At 45.0% G+C, this 19,413-nt stretch overlaps 1 protein-coding gene across 1 annotated transcript in view; it reads left to right on the top strand.

Moving 5' to 3' along the window:
• The window catches only part of LOC126195081 (tyrosine-protein kinase Dnt-like), a 562,000-nt gene that overhangs the window by 430,541 nt on the left and 112,046 nt on the right, over positions 1-19,413 (top strand). Inside the window, exon 3 of the mRNA XM_049933545.1 lies at positions 2,292-2,538. Within this exon, the coding sequence (XP_049789502.1) occupies positions 2,292-2,538 (247 nt within the window). The remainder of the gene's footprint in view (positions 1-2,291; positions 2,539-19,413) is intronic.

The raw sequence follows: 19,413 nt of genomic DNA, 5'->3' as shown, positions 1-19,413 counted from the left end.
ACTTGGGCTCGAACAAACAGATCTGTATGAACGTTTGGTTAGAGGACCGTTATGTACCTCTGAATGTGCTGGTGGGTGTCGTTTTTTTGCAAAACTCTGCAGCCATGCTCTAGATATCACTGTATATGTAATTGTAGACGCCATACGCAATGCAGCAATCTTAACTATAAATGTAAATGCGAAATGTCAATAAAATGCTCCGAGCAATACGAATGACTGCAAAATGCACAGCGAAGAAATGCAAGTTGATCGCATGGCGTATTTGCACATTCTATAATATCAGTGTTGAACGCCACGTCAGTGACACTTTTGAAGTTGTTCACTGCTTCACCAATATCGTAGCCAGCGTTCTGCCTCGCGTAACGAAGCATTGGTCTGTATACTCCAGCAGATAACTGATTGTAAATGACAGAATGCATATTCATGATAAAGAATCTATCGTGCAATTTCGGCTGCATATTACTGGAACGTAGTTTAATGAAGTCTGTTATTCTCTTGGCATATATTTCATATTGCCTGAAGAAATACACATCCAGAGCTTGTGCATATTTTGTAGTTTTAGGCGGAATGATTTTTAAATCTACATGTTTTCCGCCAAATGCTTCCAGTAGTACTCGTTCATCCTTATGTCCAGACCAGGAGTCACAAAGTGCTAATGACTTTCTCGACAAATGTGGATTCAAAACTGACAGAAAAAACGTCTTCAGAAGTTGTTTCGCCATCTTCCCACTCACACTTGCATCGACGACGACATTTGCAGGGCACCGCGTTTCTATTTCCCTTGACACGCGGGTTCCAAACTTTCCACTGGATTCTTGGAAGCAAATATAGAGTTTTTCTGCCAATCGTCCGTCCATTGATATAGCAACATGGATCATGTAACTATGTGTTGCACAGTTAACTGATTGCAACATCGCGACAGTGTTTCTCTCCCCTTTCGTGGACAGTGTTCTGTCACAAGAAAGTTCATAGTTGAACTGACTCTGATCACAGTTCCATACAGAACTAATATCGATGTTTTCTCTCGTGATATGCTCATTGACGTCAGCAACAAACGTTTGAGCTCTTTCAATCAGCTCTTCTTCGTCGTCCTTATCTTTTCGTGCTTGGAGCATAGTGATACTGCGTGATGTTATCCTAAACTCCTTTTTTAAATTAGTAATACATCTTAGTGAAGCTGTAAAGTTTGTACACCCGAGATTTCTGGCTACGTCCAATGCCCAATGTTGTAAATGCCAATTATGAACGGCGGAACCGTATTCTCACGCTTCACCGAATTTCGCCATTACACGCTCCTTGATGGTCTTGAACAGCAGTGTACGATTCCCTTTGAAAACTGTATTTCCTTCTCTTTTCTTTGCCACGTAATCCAGTATGTTTTTAATATTGCTTTTAGGCTTCAGTTTAGGATATCTTTTCAGGAGCTTGTCGTATGTGTCGAAACCTCTTACGTAATAATCATCGTACATGTTGTCCAGTGTGATGTCATCAAACGCCGTGCAACTTTAACCTTCTTCTTAGGAGACGGTTGGTATCATTGTCACTGCTTCCATCGCCTCTTCCCGCACTTGCCGTAGCACTACCGTTTGCAATGAGTTGTTCGTCATTATCATCCCTATCATCATCATTATGTGTTAGCGTTACAACAGTATCTGTTTCTAACTTATGCTCATATTTCTGCACTATAATAGATACCAGAAAACATGCGAATCATTCGTCTCCTACACCAATACCATCTTCACGAAGAAGAGTTCTTCGTAACTTCATCCCAGCCAATCGCAATACATTAGCAGGATTGATTACCAATCGCATAGCCATCTGACGCTTCAATACACAAATAATGTCACAAAACGCAACTTCAGAGGCACACTGCACCGTCCCTATTGGTCCCGACTGGCTTACCGGCAGGTCAGTGTGCAATGCGGCATGGCACACGCAGAGGCCTCTAACGGACGACTGCAGAGTTTTGCAGATGCGGGAGTATCACTAGTGCAATAAGAGACCTTTACATTATTTCTCACACGATTTTGGTGTATTTGTGTTTGTTCGAGCCCAAGTACTTTCCTGGTAAATTTGAAAACAAGCGGGAAGGAAGTATCTGCACACTGTTAAACTTTCACACATGCGGAATGAAAACTGTATTTTTACAAAAACAGTGCGCATTTCTTTCGGAGTAAGCCTCGTAATATTGACGGAGCTGTAGCTGCTTTTCAGTAGCTTTGTAGGCACACTCGTCCGTGTCGGTAGACAGTTTGGCGGTGCTGACTTGGCGCCTCGCCGTGTGCCCGCAGCTGCCGTACGAGGTGTCGGTGTGGGCGTCGGACCTGGAGGCGCTGTGGCCGCCGCAGCTGAACATCAGCGCGCGCGGCGAGGTGCCCACGTACGCGCAGACGTGGCGCGTCACGCTGCCCTGCACCGGCCGCGCCGACGCCGAGGTGGACGTGGCGCTGTCCGTCAACGTGACGCTGCACCGAGCCACCAACAACGTCACCTCGCTGCTCTTCCGCCGCCGCAAGATCTGCCGGAAGGGCGACCCCGGTGAGTCCGTCTTTACCTCTGCAACCAGGAACATAATCGTATACAGGCACACGTATTACCTTGTTATCATACAGCAACCGTTTATCTGTTCCAGTCACTCTTGTTAAATGATTCTGTTGATCGTTATACGTATCAGCCTGTGTCATCATCTTCAGAATGTAAAACAAAAACATATAGCAAATGATCGAGCCAGTATATCTTTCTTACTGTATGATTAGATACTCTTAGATTACACTACTGGCCATTAAAATTGCTACACCACCAAGATGACGTGCTACACACGCGAAATTTAACCGACAGGAAGAAGATGCTGTGATATGCAAATGATTAGCTTTTCAGAGAATTCACACAAGGTTGGCGCCGGTGGCGACATCTGCAACGCGCTGAAAGTTTCTAACTGATTTCTCATACACAAAAAGCAGTTGACCGGCGTTGCCTGGTGAAACATTGTTCTGATGCCTCGTGTAAGAAGGGGAAATGTGTACCATCACGTTTCCGACTTTGATAAAGGTCGGATTGTAGCCTATTTTCGCGATTGCGGTTTATCGTATCGCCACATTGCTGCTCGCGTTGGTCGATCTTATCCGCGTGGCAGTAACGGATCGTGCAGCCACTTCACGATCCCTGAGTCAACAAATGGGAACGTTTGCAAGAGAACAACCATCTGCACGAACACTTGGACGACGTTTGCAGCAGGATGGACTATCAGCTCGGAGACCATGGCTGCGGTTACTCTTGACGCTGCATCACAGACAGGAGCGCCTGCGATGGTGTACTCAACGACGAACCTGGGTGCACGAATGGCAAAACGTCATTTTTCCGGATAAATCCAAGTTCTGTTTACAGCATCATGATGGTCACATCCGTGTTTGTCGACACCGCGGTGAACGCACATTGGAAGCGTGAATTCGTCATCGCCATACTGCCGTATCACCCGACGTGATGGTATGGGGTGCCATTGGTTACACGTCTCGGTCACCTCCTGTTCCCATTGACGGCACTTTGAACAGTGGACGTTACATTTCCGATGTGTTACGACCTGTGCCTCTACCCTTTATTCGATCCCTGCGAAACCCTACATTTCAGCAGGATAATGCACGACTGCATGTTGCAGGTCCTTTGCGTGCCTTTCTGGATACAGAAAATGTTCGATTGCTGCCCTGGCCAGCACATTGTCCAGATCTCTCACCAACTGAAAACGTCTGGTCAATGGCGGCCGAGCAACTGGCTCGTCACAATACGCCAGTCACTACTCTTGATGAACTGTGGTATCGTGTTGAAGCTGCATGGGCAGTTGTACCTGTATACACCATCCAAGCTGTGTTTGACTGAATACCCAGGCGTACCAAGGCCGTTATTACGGCCAGAGTGGTTGTTCTAGGTACTGATCTCTCACCATCTATGCACCCAAATTACGTAAAAATGTAATCACATGTCAGTTCTAGTGTAGTATATTTGTCCAATGAATACCCGTTTATCATCTGTATTTCTTCTTGGTGTAGCAATTTTAATGGCTAGTAGTCTATTATCTGCTAGGTGTTGTAATTATAAATCTGACCAGCAAAAATTTCATGTACGTTACGATAGGCAGCCCAGCTTACATCGTCTGCACCTAGGGCAGGTAATGCTCGCAGGGTTGCCTATCTTAAGGTGCATGAAATATTTTGCGGGCCACCTCTATGGCCCATCCTGCACAGTACAAGGTGGGAAAGCGTCCAAGACACTTGACTCTTTAATTTTTTGTTTCGCTGTTACTCAAGCAGCTTCACTCTGCAGAAAGACAACCTCAACTTTAAGGCAAAATTTTTCGTTAAGTGTCCTCGCTGTTCAACACTGTAGTGTCCGAGGGTACTGGCCGCAGAAATATTGGGGGTTGGGGTACACACAGGTGAGCCGTACGTTGTTCTACAGCTACTTAAGATTAATCTTAGAGCAGAACAACGGACTGGTGATGACACTTAAATGGAAAAAATATCATCGTCGGCGTATGAACTGCACCCATTGCTTCAAGGTAGAAGAACAGAGTCCTGCGATCTCTTGCCGGATATTGGTGCCTTTCGTGATGCTTTCCTTTTATTAGACAAAAATTCTGTCATTGAATATAGCATGTATGTTTGATACTGAGACACTTCATGCATATAATTCGTACAAAATGAGAGAAGGATAGGGTAAATTCATACGTACACTAACTTCACACTAAAAGAATACAGTTTGAAGGAAGTCAGCCCTTCGCCACATAGCTACAGACCACGCGGCTCATTCACCCCAGCACAGCAAATCAAGTGGAACGCTCGCAAATTTTCTGAATATTTACGAGATAAATTAAACTGATAAATACTTGCCACGGTAGTAAAAATGCAAACGAATACAAAACAATTTACTAAACAAAAAAGATGAGGAGCTCAGGACTCAACGGAATCATTTGTGCATGTGACCTACACGAACAAAGCGCGTACTCGAAAATTGGAGTTTAACACAATCGAATCACACGAACACATCTAACTACACTGAATATTTCCTATCGCACGACTCAACCATAGAAAACACAATTGGATAGTGCTGAGGACACACAGAAAGGATTTTGACCATGTGTGATGCCATGAAAAAAAAGCTGGAAAGTTATAGATACAGCTGAAACGGAAATGAATTTACAAGAAATGAAAGTAAATTCACACGAGAGTACATTCACACGCACATTATCATTCTCACTTAATAGAATTCATTCTCTGAATAACTTAAGCGTTTCCTGGCAGAAAGCATTTCCAGACAACAATTTCTCGTAAGACAAAGTACTCTTAACGAACAATCAAATATAATTGTGAGGCTGTCATCGTGAAATAAACTGAACTAGAATACTTCACATTGGCCTGAGGACTTACACAATTCACGTTCCAAGGCGAAGTCTCGCCTGGCTCTTACAGTTACGATGTGCGCTCACCAGCCGTCCAGTGCCAAATGTTTTCGCAAGCTCCCCGAATAACGAACCTCTAGGTAAGAGGAGCTGACCAGCATCCTCTCCGACACCAGCTTAACGACAGTCGAAAGACACACAGCAAGCACAAACCTCTTTGCTTTACCTGAAACCATTGAGATTGCAATCCTGTGCCTACAGCAGACAGCAAAGTGCTGCATCACTAACTATTGTTGAAATACTAAATAGACACGCTCACCGGTGCTGAGAAAGGATGGGACGTATGGAAGCACATAACAAAAATCACATAAGTAGTATTGAGGACTTGCGTGGAACATAAGTATGCATGTATAATAATAATAGTGTCGTGTGACGAGGGCCTCCCGTCGGGTAGACCGCTCACCTGGTGCAAGTCTTTCTATTTGACGCCACGTCGGCGACTTGCGCGTCGATGGGGATGAAATGATGATGATTAGGACGAGACAACACCCAGTCCCTGAGCGGAGAAAATCTCCGACCCAGCCGGGAATCGAACGCGGGTCCTTAGGATTGACAGTCTGTCGCGCTGACCACTTCTTCTTCTTTTTTTTTAAATCTCATTTTGTACGTTTTTGTTCGTCGCATCTGACCGAGGCGGACGTCGCAAGACACCCGGCTTAGTTCGTCGTTGATTCATTAACTCAGTTTTTTTTTATTACAGAGGGCAGCTAACCCTCCGACCGAACACGCTGAGTTACTGTGCCGGCACCACTCAGCTACCGGAGGCGGACAGTATGCATCTATAAATACGTTAGAGTGATGCGGAATAAGGTTTGCCTCATCTTTCCATTAATTTATAATGAGATAAGCATGTCCAGCTGCTCAGTTTTCTCGCGGGTTAGCCAAGAAACGCACCGATAATTCGAGGTGCCGGTATTGAGTGGAAATAAAATGAAATCTGAGAAAGATTACATGAAACGTTTCCGACAGAGACGTTTCAACACGACCTTTACCGGCGGAGCGTAGGAACACGACTATAGTAAGCTGCTCTTCAACTGCCACTAGGCTGACTGAATTTTTACGAAACTCGACATAAGCATATGATCCAATTACTTGCTTAATCAGTACTTTACGTCAAATACTACCAAATATATTCATCCAAGATAGTCACTCACCTTGATATATGTAAGAAGTTGTAAGTCGCTTCAGACAGGTAACACGTTTCTTCACTCACCTTCATATTACTTGCGTCACGTTTATCTTAACGGCCGTATAATGTTCTGGTAAAGAGAAGAGGGGAAAAAGGGAAAATAACTGCTCATTTAGTGGTGGAAGTGAAACGAAAGAGATAAAGACATTGCTCATGCTGCCTAGAGCTGCCTTAGGGATGGTAAATGACCGCGTCGTCTCCGAATTACGAGAGATCAGTATATTTCGAAGCGGTATAAAATAAAATATGCAGAGCGTCGTTATATTACACTTCATTAATTTCTGTTACGAGGGAATCTGGATTGATGTTGCACGGAGGTATTACAGACTCGCGTCATTCGAGTTAGGTTTTGAAGAACGGTGGTCGTCGATAGCTGGAGAAGCGTACAAGCTGTGGCCCCGGTTGCAGAGGTATTTTTGGGGGCGGCCGCTGGATGTCTGTCGGGAAGTGATCGGATTCCTGTGGCCGCGTGACAGCCGCGAAGAAACGCACTTAACGGCTGCGCCCTCCTAACGACGGCGATACGGGCAGGCGCCACTCGCCGCTGGTCCCGGGTCAGCGCTTCTGCCGCGTCCCGGGGGACCCATCAAGTCCGGAATATTGATGAGGCGGCAGCGTAAAGTGTTCCGGCTGAGATGGAGAAACGCTAATAAATAAAGTTCAGCCTGTTGGGGGCAGTCTATTCTGAAAGAAATCTAAAGAGAGTTCCCTCAGTAATGAAACAAACATAAAACGTCCATCATGCAGTGTTGCGACCAGTGACTTCTCTGTTAAGCTTTCTGGACGTTTTCTTACATTGTCAGCATTTTAGAATCAGCACTAATAATTTCGATACATATTGCCTACGAAAAAGAAAATAAAGGGGGGGGGGGGGCACTGAGAAGAGCCAGAGGAAACGAAATGGAACTTAACAAGTCATGTTACTGCAGTGATTACAACGTCTTGTCCGATTTTCAAAGAAGTTGTCAGTATAAGCTCACTTATCAGTAGGACACGGATTTTAATTACCTAAAAAACAGCGACATATGCAAGCATTTATGACGTAAAACTTACATAAATATGACCTTAAAAATAACATGCTTGTTGATTTTTTTATGTCTCATGTAATACAGAATTCACTTCTGAACAAATTTAAAGTATGATACACTACTGGCCATAGAAATTGCTACACCACCAAGATGACGTGCTACACACGCGAAATTTAACCGACAGGAAGAAGATGCTGTGATATGCAAATGATTAGCTTTTCAGAGCATTAACACAAGGTTGGCGCCGGTGGCGACACCTACTACGTACTGATATGAGGAAAGTTTCCAACCGATTTCTCATACACAAACAGCAGTTGACCGGCGTTGCCTGGTGAAACGTTGTTGTGATGCCTCGTGTAAGGAGGAGAAGTGCGTACCATCACGTTTCCGACTTTGATAAAGGTCGGATTGTAGCCTATCGCGATTGCGGTTTATCGTATCGCGACATTGCTGCTCGCGTTGGTCGAGATCCAATGACTGTAAGCATAATATGGAATCGGTGGGTTCAGGAGGGCAATACGGAACGCCGTGCTGGATCCCAACGGCCTCGTATCACTAGTGGTGCTACAGAATCGATGAGAAGTTTTTATCTTTGACGTACTATGATCGATAGTTAAATTTTATCCTTGACAAGGTTTATCTCTGCTATCACCTGAAATCCAGACCACGCCCACTTTCCACGGTATTTAGGCCGTTCTTCGACGTCCGTCCCGTTATTCAGCATGACTCACTACAACCAGGAGCACCTCCGAAGATGTGCAACTTAGCTTTGGGCGAAACGTCAGGAACAGAAGAGTTCCATGGGCCACGGCCATACAACCCGGAAGAATTCTCGGCAGCTGAAACATCTGGTCGTGAATGCTTTCATTGTATAATAATGCACACAGTTCAGAGATACCCGTGCCCTGTTGAAAAATGACACAGCGATGCTGTCGCATGAGAGGCAACGCATGATGGCGCAAGACGTCCTTGATGTAGCGTTGTGACGTCAGAATACCTTCAGTCACTGCCAGTCGTGACCTGAAGTCATACCTGATTACGCCGTAAAGCATGACGCCACGAAGAAGACCGTAATACATCTCCAAAACATGAGACTCCTCTTCAGATCTTCGCCATATTCGCCGACGATGGTCGTTCAGGACCTTGATCCATCGATGAATACAGTGCGACGCCATTTATCAGCAGCCCATGCTTACCGGTTACCGCTACGCATGGGATGGTCATTCCCAAATCAGGCTGCTACTAGTCTCCGATCAAAGGATGGTGCGGGATGACACAAAATGTTGAATGGAGTCCATTACTTTTTCTGGGATCGCAGGCGCAGATGTTAAGGCGGTGTGACGTGGTTGGTGCACAATGCGGTGATCCTCCCTTTTGGTTGGCAGACGTGGTCGAGCGGAACCTTAACGACGAGAAGGCCTGCAGTTACGTTCCCATGCTGTCCAAAGGCCGGTCACTATCACATCCGAATGCGCCACAAACTTGCATATTCCACGATTCCACCAGCCGGTCAGACAGAGACCCACATCACGCCCCTCGAAATTGTGCAGGTGCCGATAACGCTGTCTCATACGTGTACATGCCATCTCCGTGTTCTTCACGGTGATCACTCAATATCTGATGCTGTTCACGCCCCTTGTATATTCTGCCAGGCCTGATAACAAATACAAACCTGGAGAACGCTAACGCACTCCGGTTAACATTCTACTTGTCTCACAAAATTGCAGCTGTAATCTCTTACATAACCGCCAACGGTATCTAAGTGTACGAAGTCACGTTGACGTCCGATCATGTCTTCTGGAACCAGTTCTGGTAATTGCGTAAAATGTGTGATCCCTGTATGAATGCCGAATTAGTTGAAAAGAAAAGTGACCAAACAGGTGCCGCGTCCTCGTCGAATACAGATAAATGTGGCGCATTAACTGTTTTCCCCCTCATCCTTTACTGGCATATTTATTCACTATCCGTCAGAGAACTGTGTACTTCTTTTACGCATTTTGTTTCTGAGGTTTGCCATGATATGAGCCAAAAAATGAGGGGATATGAAAATACTCACTTTACATCACAGCTGGACCACGTGGCTTCAGGTGTTAGACGCAATAGTTCCGTCAACGTTATACGAAAATAAGATTCAGGTTATGATACAGTGGCGCTTGTTACATCCACTCTCCCAGACTACTGTACCAGCCCCATTTCTGGAAATCATTGCTTTGCGATCGAACCTACGCGCAGAAGCAGGCGATTCTCAGTAGTGTGCATGCTCCTGTCTTTCCGTTGGTTGCACACACGCATCACTGCCGTAGCAGTCACAGTACATCAGTATACCCTGTAAAGGCGAGACATCTCAGTATTCCAAAACCCTTTCCCGGAAATCGACAACTCTGTCTGTTTCGAAGATACTCATACTCCGCTTTTACGCCTTTCGTTGATGACGAGGCCCATAGGCACTTGCTTTTCACTTCTCTGATCTTGGCGTGTTACTGAACTTCCACCCAAGCGAGACGCGGCGCTGTTGCTGCCTCGGGTTCGTCGTGTCCTGTAGCCGTCTTTGCTCGTTGCCGGTACAGCGCTTACAGTCTTCAGAGTTTGGTTTCGTACGGACCATTCTTCCCGGGTCTAGATCACACGAGAGTTACTGCTGCAATGCCTATCGTAAGTTTTTGTTGTCGTCTTTAGTCCGAAGACTGATTTGATGCATCTTCCCATGTCCGTCTGTCCTATGCAAGTCTCTTCATTTCTGCATATATCTGTGACAAAATCAGTCCATTGGAATCTGCTTATAGCAGTCAAGCTATGGTCTACAATTTTACTCCTCTCGCTCCCCGTCAGCCCCCTTCCCCCTCTCTCCATCTGTCTCTTTCATTGATAACCGCAGTGACTATTCCTCGACACCACCGGTTGTGCCCTATCAGTCGATTGTGTTCGAACATAATGAATTACCTCGAAGAAAACGACCTATTGACACACAGTCAACACGGGTTTAGAAAACGTCGTTCCTGTGAAACACAACTAGCTCTTTATTCACATGTAGTGTTGAGTGCTATTGACAAGGGATTTCAGATCGATTCCGTATTTCTGGATTTCCGGAAGACTTTTGACACTGTACCACACAAGCGGCTCGTAGTGAAATTGCGTGCTTACGGAATATCGTCTTAGCTATGTGACTGGATTTGTGACTTCCTGCCGGCCGCGGATGCCGTGCGGTTCTAGGCGCTTCAGTCCGGAACGCGTGACTGCTACGGTCGCAGGTTCGAATCCTGCCTCGGGCATGGATGTTTGTGATGTGCTTAGGTTAGTTAGGTTTAAGTAGTTCTAAGTTCTAGGGGACTGATGACCTCAGATGTTAAGTCCCATAGTGCTCAGAGGCATTTGAACCTTTTTTTTTGTGACTTCCTGTCAGAGAGGTCACAGCTTGTAGTAGCTGACGGAAAGTCATCGAGTAAAACAGAAGTGATTTCTGGCGTTCCCCAAGGTAGTGTTATAGGCCCTTTGTTATTCCTTATCTACATAAACGATTTACGAGGCAATTTGAGCAGCCGTCTTCGGTTGTTTGCAGATGACGCTGTCGTTTATCGACTAATAAATTCATCAGAAGATCAAAATAAACTGCAAAACGATTTAGAAAAAATATCTGAGTGGTGCGAAAAGTGGCAGTTGACCCTAAATAACGAAAAGTGTGAGGTCATCCACATGAGTGCTAAAAGGAACTCGTTAAACTTCGGTTACACGATAAATCAGTCTAATCTAAAAGCCTTAAATTCAAATAAATACCTAGGTATTACAATAACGACAACTAAAATTGGAAGGAACACATAGAAAATGTTGTGGGAAGGCTAATCAAAGACTGCGTTTTATTGGCAGGACGCTTAGAAAATGTAACAGACCTACTAAGGAGACTGCCTACACTACGCTTGTCCTCTTGTAGAATACTGCTGCGCGGTGTGGGATCCTTATTAGATAGGACTGACGGAGTACATCGAAAAAGTTCAAAGAAAGGCAGCACGTTTTGCATTATCGCGAAATATGGGAGAGAGTGTCACAGAAATTATACAGGATATGGGCTGGACATCATTAAAAGAAAGGCGTTTTTAGTTACGGCGGAACCTTCTCACGAAATTCCAATCACCAGCTTCCTCCTCCGAATGCGAAAATATTTTGTTGGCACCGCCCTACATAGAAAGGAACGATCACGACGATAAAATAAGGGAAATCAGAGCCCGTACGGAAAGATATAGGCGTTCATTCTTTCCGCGCGCTATACGAGATTGGAATAATAAGAGAATTGTGACGGTGGTTCGATGAACCCTCTGCCAGGCACTTAAATGTGTTTTGCAGAGTATCCATGTAGATGTAGATGGCTCTGAGCACTATGGGACTTAACATCTGAGGTCATCAGTCCCCTAGAACGTAGAAATACTTAAACCTAACTAAACTAAGGACATCACACACATCCATGCCCGAGGCAGGATTCGAACCTGAAGCGCCTAGAACCGCTCGGACATTGCGCCCGGCAATATGTAGATGTTGATGCCATAACGCTCTATCCTCACCAGTTCTATTCAGTTATTCGCTCTTCTCATCTAACCTTCGGCGTTCTTCTTGAACACTGCATTTGAAAAGATTCTGCCCTCTTCTTGTGTATGATGCCTCGTCCACATTCCATTCCATATAATGATACACTCAGACGAATGCGTTGAGAAAAGGCTTTATCACACTAAAATTTATTTTTCTTTTTCAGAAACGGCCGTTTTTGCTATTGTCAATTTGCGTCCTGAGTCCTGTCTTCTTCGAGGATCTTCAGTTATTTTACTGCCTGAATTCCAGAACTCGTCTACAACTTTTAGTGTCTCATTTCGTAATCTTATTGCACAGGATCACCTAAATTCTACTACCCTCTATTACCCTCGTTGAACTTTTGTTAATGTTCATCATGCAACTGCTGTTCAAGGCACTTTTCATTACTTTCAGTTGATGTGCTTCACATGCACGCTTCAATTGCCCAGAATTCCCACAGTGTGACACGCACTTCATTATGCGTACTCGTTCCTCTCCATCTCGCTTCGCAGTGTCACATACAGATGCGTGATGGTTGTTACTGACAAGGGAACCTCCCCATCGCACCCCCCTCAGATTTAGTTATAAGTTGGCACAGTGCATAGGCCTTGAAAAACTGAACACAGATCAATCGAGAAAACAGGAAGAAGTTGTGTGGAAAAATAGCAAAATATAGAAACTGAGTAGTCCATGTGCAAGATAAACAACATCAAGTAGAATCTGAGGACAGGAGCGCCCCGGTCCCGTGGTTAGCCTGAGCAGCTGCGGAGGTCCTTGGTTCAAGTCTTCCCTCGGGTGAAAAGTTTACTTTCTTTATTTTCGCAAAGTTATGATCTGTCCGTTCGTTCATTGACGTCTCTGTTCGCTGTAATAAGTTTAGTGTCTGTGTTTTGCGACCGCACCGCAAAACCGTGCGACTAGTAGACGAAAGGACGTGCCTCTCCAATGGGAACCGAAAACATTTGATCGAAAGGTCATAAGTCAACCGATTCCTCCACAGGAAAACACGTCTGATATATTCTATACGACACTGGTGACGGCTTGTGCCTCACATGACAGGAATATGTTGTCGACCCACCTAACTTGTACACTTGGCGAATGGGTAAAAAGATTCTTCTACCTTGCCCGATTTAGATTTTCTTGTGGATGTGATAATCACTCCCAAAAAAGTGATGAAAACATTAGAGTTTGTCACATAAATTGCAACAAATGAATGCAACAGTTTCACAGTCGCACAGTTTTCCCTGTGCTCTGTGAAAACATATGTTTTTAACGTTTTCAAATTTTTCCGTGTGTAGACCGTCAAATCCTGCATGTCCAAGCAAATCTGAGCATGTCCTGGAATTTTGGAGAGCGAAGTTGATTATGTGTGAGTGCCTGAATAATGGATAATGGCTCTGAGCACTATGGGACTCAACATCTTAGGTCATAAGTCCCCTAGAACTTAGAACTACTTAAACCTAACTAACCTAAGGACATCACACACACCCATGCCCGAGGCAGGATTCGAACCTGCGACCGTAGCAGTCCCGCGGTTCCGGACTGCAGCGCCAGAACCGCTAGACCACCGCGGCCGGCTGAGTGCCTGAACTTTGATAATTGACACACGATCACGTAAACAATACTGCTCTGTGTACTTGTACAGCTTCGCAAAATAATTGTCTGAAAATAAAAAGTTAAACTTTTCACTCGAAGGAAGACTTGAACCAAGGACCTCTCATTCTGTAGTTGCTCGCGCTAACCACGGGACCGGGGCGTTCCTGCATCCAGATGCCTTGATGTTGCCTATCTTGCGCATTGACTACTCAGTTTGTATATTTTGCTTATTTTTTTCATAGTTCCACACTACTTCTTACTGTTTTCTCGATTGATCTGTGTTCAGTTGTTCAAGGCCTATCTGCTGTGCCAACTTATAACAAAATCTGAGGGGGGTGCGATGGGGAGGTTCCCTTGTGAGCCTCGGAGCGCAGAGGGGGCATTACTGTGGAACTGAAACAAAATCACTTTAACTACAAGTTACGAAGGCCGCTTGCGCATCGCTGCCTAGCTATTGAGACGTAACAGGACATGAAGCGAACTGCGAGACGGCCACTTAGTGGTGGCACCTCTGCCGAGAACCGGCGAGAAACGGCCCTAATGAGCATGGCCTCGCAATACGGGACGGACGTGGCGGTTGGCATGACTGACTGCCCGCTTATCCAGATACCGGGGTCCGCCGCTCCGCATTAGCGTTTTTGCCCGACTGACTCACTCTATGTGTGTGTGTGTGTGTGTGTGTGGTGCACTCTGGAGCGGTACCTCTCGCATTATTTCTTTTCCCCCGCACCCTTTTACAGGCACCACTGACTGTGTTGACGTTTGTTTTGATTCCCGCGCCGCTGTCGCTGCTTAAGCTGTCGAGCACAATGAGAGCCGTTGTTTTCGATGTCTAGATTCCCGCCGTGACGCATTAGCCGTTCGAAATCCGGCGTGGCAGTGGTCGCGGCTTAGAGGAGAGACAGCGTGGCGTTCCCCGTAGATTTGACAGTGGCTCACCTTTTTGTGTGTGCTTTCTGTAGCTCTGCTCCAGGCTTACGCGGCAGTGATAATTATGGTGAATGGGAGAACTGTCCATAGCAGGAGAGAACGGCAGCCCAGGTTACATAAATCTCACTTTGTACAATTGAAATATATTCTCCGGTGCCTTCATCAGGCAGGTCGTGTATAGAGCAGTGTTAACAGAGAATTACCCCTCACCTTGCAACGGAGCATACTGTACATGCAGAGTCGCGAAAGTTGGTCAGATGTTAAAACTGTGTGCTGTTTCAAGATGCGCTGCGGGTAGTGCTCTTACCGACTGAATTATTTGGGCACACCTCACACCCTGTCTGAAAGCTTCTGCTCCTTAGTATGTCTTTCAGAACTCTCCAAAATCATTCACAGCACGACCTAATGGAGAAGCTGTTATCAACCCAAAGGCTCTTTTACAATTTTAAAATGCCTAAGCCGCTCGCAGTGGCCGCGTGGTTTGAGGCGCCGTGTCACGGACTGCGCGGCCCCTCCCGCCTCCCTCGGGCGTGGGTGTGTGTGTTGTTCTTAGCATAAGTTAGTTTAAGTAGTGTGTAAGTCTAGGGACCGATGACCTCAGCAGTTTGGTTCAAATGGCTCTGAGCACTGTGGGACTTAACTTCTGAGGTCGTCAGTCCCCTAGACGTAGAACTACTAAAAACTAACTAATCTAAGGACATCACACACATTCATGCCCGAGGCAGGATTCGAACCTGCTACCGTACCAGCAGCGCGGTTCCGGACTGAACCGCCTAGAACCGCTCGGCCACAGCGGCCGGCAGTTCCATTAGAAATAATGTGGAAAATTTTACAATACTTCTCCAGATAAGATAAAAACTATTTCATCATTCTCATTTTTTTAGTCTCACTTGATCACCGTTCCTAGTGAGCAGCAGAATCTTTACAACATGTGAAATACTAAACTTAAAAAAACAAAGTGCAAAATATCTTACTGCAAGTAGTGCAAGCGGTCTTGTAGATCACGCTAATCGATAAGAACTCACTGCCCAGAAAGGGCACACTTATATTTACTTAACATCCAATGTTATACAATATACTTTTATTAAATTAATAAGAAAGTATCAGAACCGATCAGAAAACTCGAAGCATAGTAGAACATTTTTTGGGTACAGTGAGACGTGGACCAGCAGCAGATCAGGTTATAACTTACAATTCAACGACTCTACTGATGTTGCCTAGTTGCACGGCAGAGTGTTGAAGCTGCGCTATACTAGATATTATTGTTTTGCGACCATACTTTGCATATATTGTCTCCTGACAGCTGATTTGGTATTAATTGAAAGTTTCACTGGTAGATTTATTATTAACTGGTATTAAGTTATAACAGATTGTACCAAGGACATTGCATTTCTTATGGATCCTCAGTGTGACGTCGTCTTGAAGGTCGTACTTGCATAATACACAAGTTACAATAATTCTTTAACCACCAATATGACGCTTCACATCATTTCATTCAACAAATGGCATTTTGAGAGATCCTCAATTTGCTGATGCTTAGAAATGGCATTTATAAACATCGGCTTGAACTGAAAGACAGTTTGGTGCTTCACGTCTCCGTACTGAAGATAGATGACGTGCATGTGACATAGATGACGTTCTTCCGTCTCATTGGTCAACGTTCAGCAGCAGTTCAGAATATCTGACAGGCTAGATATTGCTCTGCTCGTTCTGAAAGACTCCCCGACGTGTTTTTTCAACGCTATGACTTCAGAAACTCGGTACGCAGAACTTTCGAATCCATGTTCCTTGCGCGACAGCCTTAAGGACAGAAGTAAATGTGTCGTGACCATATCTTGCGCTTTATTTTGCGTCTTCCTGATTTCAATGTTGTGGACAGTCCCGTCTTGGAAGCTGACGACAGCCATGTGCAAACAGCTACACAAATGCGTTCCTGGTTTAACGAAAATTCAAGCGTCATGTTGTACCTCAACTGGCCTTTTAAATCATGCTATGTTTGTTCCTCTAAAACGCATGGGACTGTTTGGAACAGTGTGTGAAACGTAGCGACCAACGTCGTCGTAATTTGATAACTCTACTGGATCTAGTCATCAGTGGCCGCTGCTGTCTATTGAATACCAGAAAAAGATTTAAATGTCGTGTGGCATTGTTGGCTGGGATATAGAAAGGAAGGGGGAAGCCGCCTGTCGTAAGGGGAGTTCTTCCTCCGCGTACATTGGCCTCGTGCATGCGGGTACTTGAGTGTTGTGTAATGTGTGTATTTCTAGAGTGTAGGCGAGTGTAGTACGTGCGTATAGAATGTAGTGTTATACTTGTCTTGTCGAGCGATGGTGAAAGAAGGGAAAGGGTGAGACCCAGTGCCGGCACATAAAACTTTGTAACACGGGTGGCCACAGCCGTTAAACTTCATAATCAATGGAAGTAAAATGAACCTCAAGATAGCTGTAATTGCTGGTTTCTTTGTAGTCTTAAACGGTTTCGCTGCATTAAAGCAGCATCCTCTGCTGAACTACATAGGAAGGAAAATGGTTCAAATGGCTCTGAGCACTATTGGACTTAACTTCTGAGGTCATCAGTCCCCTAGAACTTAGAACTACTTAAATCTAACTAACCTAAGGACGAAACTTCCTAGCAGATTAAAACTGTGTGCCCGACCGAGACTCGAACTCGGGACCTTTGCCTTTCGCGGGCAAGTGCTCTACTGGCAGAAGTAAAGCTGTGAGTACCGGGCGTGAGTCGTGCTTCGGTAGCTCAGTTGGTAGAGCACTTGCCCGCGAAAGGCAAAGGTCCCGAGTTCGAGTCTCGGTCGGGCTCACAGTTTTAATCTGCCAGGAAGTTTCATATCAGCGCACACTCCGCTGCAGAGTGAAAATCTCATTCTGGTAACCTAAGGACATCATACACATCCATGCCCGAGGCAGGATTCGAACCTGCGACCGTAGCGGTCGCGCGGTTACAGGCTGTAGCGCCTAGAACCGCTCGGACACTCCGGCCGGCTAGGAAGGAAAGGATTCCACGTAATACAAATGGACAAAATGCTATAAGAATTATTTCTAAAAATTTTAATAAATTTAATTTTTTTTCGAGAATCTCAAGGAATTTCTTTTGGTATTTTTATAGATCTTAGGTACACATTTAAACAGGCACAAACTTACAACAGTTTCTAATTAGCATTCCAAGACAGCCCCAATGTTCGTAGTCAAAAATAAAAAAAGTTGAAGACAGGAAGTTGTCAAAATAAGTAAAACAGAACATCGGGGCGAATAGAGTGATGGCGTAGTACGAGAAGAAACATGTGTTGGTACAATGAGTCAAAACTAAAGACGTAAAGATCATAACTGGGGCGTCCAGCGAGCTAAATAACCAACGCCATCCGTGTGGAATCAGTGAGATGCTGGGCATCACACTAAAACAGCAGCATACTGGCAGTGTTATTGACATGCTATTTTTTTTTTTTTTTTTTTTTTTGTCCGGCAGAGTACATCAAGTGAAAGGACACCTTACCATGTCAGAAATTTAAGGTAATAAGATGGGAAAGAACTATGATAACTTGCAGTAATACAAAACGAGGACCTATACATACGCTGTGGTGGTTGCAAGGGCAGGACATATAAGGCTGTCAGGTGTGAACTGAGACTTCCAAAGGCGACATACGACGGGAGGCGCTACTGCGCAACGGTAAGAACACGACGTAAGGTAAACGCGGCGGGATTTTTTAATATGAAAGGTTGGGAAAGAATGTGTCCAAAGATAGAGTAATAAAAAAAGTTAAAGATGAAAATTGATTATTCAAGAAAAGGTAAATATAATGAAGTAAAAAAGTGATTCAGATAAAAATAAGTTGAATGACAAAGTAGATCAAATTAAAAATCCACTTTTTAGACAGTCAAAGTTATTCAAAATACCACAGTACCTTAGGTCCATCTGGTTATTCAGAGTGTGCGATGGGAGGGTGTTCTTACGTGATCTCCACCTCCCGAAGGATGTTGAGAGTTAAATAATACGTAAATTGGAGTGTAGATTACCAAATGTATGTCCTGTTTCACGAAGGGGAGCACTCAAGGCCGAACTGGCCAAATTAAGACGTTCACGGGAACGCACACTGAAATATCTGCCGGTGCCGGCACAAAGCCTACTTCTGTCGAAGGGCACCAAGGAGGACGCATTCGACGGACGGATCACAACATGCCCTCACATCATGAGACACTGCGGAGAGGTTTCGAATTTAATCCAGAACATCATCGGAAACACTAAAGAGCAGGAACTATACACTACCACTTCTCCATCCCTTCTGGGCAAACAGTGGCTGTGAAAATTTAGTTCAGTTCTAGGATTCGGGCCGGCTTGCCTCCGATGCGCGCTACCGCACAGGCTTGCGTTGCCGACCTCGGCTGCGGAGGTGGGTTGACACAGCTGAAGAAACTTCTGGACTCTCTTCCACCCCGAGATTAGTCCCTTATCAAGGGTGGAAGCCGTGTTGCACGTTATTAGCATGATGTCACGTGGGAGTGATTAAATTTTTGTTCGCTGTTCTTATAACGATTATTGAAGTACAACGATATATTCATATTATTCGTGTGTACTGTCACACATACCACAAATCTTAAGTGTGATGTAAATGACTTAGACAGTGCCACTACATGGAAAGAGCAATGGCTGAGTTTCTG

This window comes from Schistocerca nitens, chromosome 1 (genome assembly GCF_023898315.1).
Source record: "Schistocerca nitens isolate TAMUIC-IGC-003100 chromosome 1, iqSchNite1.1, whole genome shotgun sequence".
Classification (NCBI taxonomy): domain Eukaryota; kingdom Metazoa; phylum Arthropoda; class Insecta; order Orthoptera; family Acrididae; genus Schistocerca; species Schistocerca nitens.
The sequence above is the reverse complement of the archived record's forward strand: the minus strand, read 5'-3'. Positions and strand labels throughout refer to the sequence as shown.